At 34.6% G+C, this 1,247-nt stretch overlaps 1 protein-coding gene across 1 annotated transcript in view; it reads right to left on the bottom strand.

Moving 5' to 3' along the window:
- The window catches only part of IL1RAPL2 (interleukin 1 receptor accessory protein like 2), a gene marked incomplete at its 5' end in the record, with an annotated part of 47,968 nt that overhangs the window by 15,184 nt on the left and 31,537 nt on the right, over positions 1 to 1,247 (bottom strand). Inside the window, one exon of the mRNA XM_077761739.1 lies at positions 340 to 510. Within this exon, the coding sequence (XP_077617865.1) occupies positions 340 to 510 (171 nt within the window). The remainder of the gene's footprint in view (positions 1 to 339; positions 511 to 1,247) is intronic.

Raw genomic sequence — 1,247 nt, 5'->3', positions numbered from 1 at the left:
ATGTAGGTATAAGTAGAAGCACAATGACAGAAGACTAGCTTTGGAACTGTAACGCATTGAAAAGACTTTTATAGAGATTTTTTTAAGGATCATCATTTTCTCAGAACACTAAGGCAATATAATAAAAAAAATACCATTAAGGCACAATTTAAAAACCATACCTAAAATGTAAGTGAGAGTGCCTTTTAAAAAATTTGGGTGGTAGAAAGTCAGAACACTTTGAATTTAATAAAATCTGTGAGAACAACTATCTAAATATTTGGCTCTGACATTTGAAGTTTCCATATAACTTCATAAAAAACACAAAACTTCTTAAATACAAAACTTGAAAATACTTACTTCCACTTGGAATCAGGTCCCTTTCTGGGATGAAGAGTTTATATCCGTAGTGTTTTTCCAGGACATCTGGCAGTATTTCAAGAGCAAACTGCTCTTCTTCAGGATTTTCACAGTCTAAAGTATCTTGGTCCACTTTTGTGTAAGACAGATAGGCATCATATTCCTTGTTATCTTAAATATAAAGAACAAGTGGGTTTTATGTATTATCAGGTTCTCTATAAATGTCTATAATCACTAACAAGCTAGAATAGGCCCTATAATTAGTGACCTTCATTAATAATTAAAAAAATTGCCACATGCCATATTATAAGAAATCTAGAACATTTCAACATAACCTATTCATATGATATGAACTGAAACTGTTACGTAATGGGAAACCTATAGTCAAGACAGAATAAGGGAGAATTATTATTTGTGACTTTTGGTGACTATACATATTTGTGATGTTCAGTGATGTGTGAGTGATTAGCTCAGTGTGTCTGAATGCAGGACTAAATAGACCAAAGTCATGGATTTGAACTTTTTCTATGCCAGCTGGCTTGGCTCTGTTACTTGGTCACAGACTATACCTCGTTTGCACAAATATGTGCAAGAGATCTAAGAGGGGCTGGGCCCTAGAGTGTGGAAGATTAAAATAATCCAGCCTCACTCCTGGAGATCACAACACATGCCATATTTCCAGTTGGTTAGTATCGTCATCTTCATATACAAAAAGCAGTTCATTACCAAATATTAGAGACAGCAGCTGGGTTTTATTGTCTGTTATTCTTGTTCAATCCATGGCCAACTAATTTGACACAAGCTTCCAAAAGAAGCCTTTGTTTCGAAATATACATCCTTCCACTACTGCCAAATTAGGTTTTCCCTTCACACATTTAGTCAGGGAGTTAACTGTGCTTTGAGAAAGT

The sequence above is a fragment of the Crocuta crocuta genome, unplaced genomic scaffold (genome assembly GCF_008692635.1).
Source record: "Crocuta crocuta isolate KB4526 unplaced genomic scaffold, BGI_CrCroc_1.0 scaffold2350, whole genome shotgun sequence".
Classification (NCBI taxonomy): Eukaryota; Metazoa; Chordata; class Mammalia; order Carnivora; family Hyaenidae; genus Crocuta; species Crocuta crocuta.
Note: the sequence above shows the minus strand (reverse complement) of the source record. Positions and strands in the feature narration are given on the sequence as shown.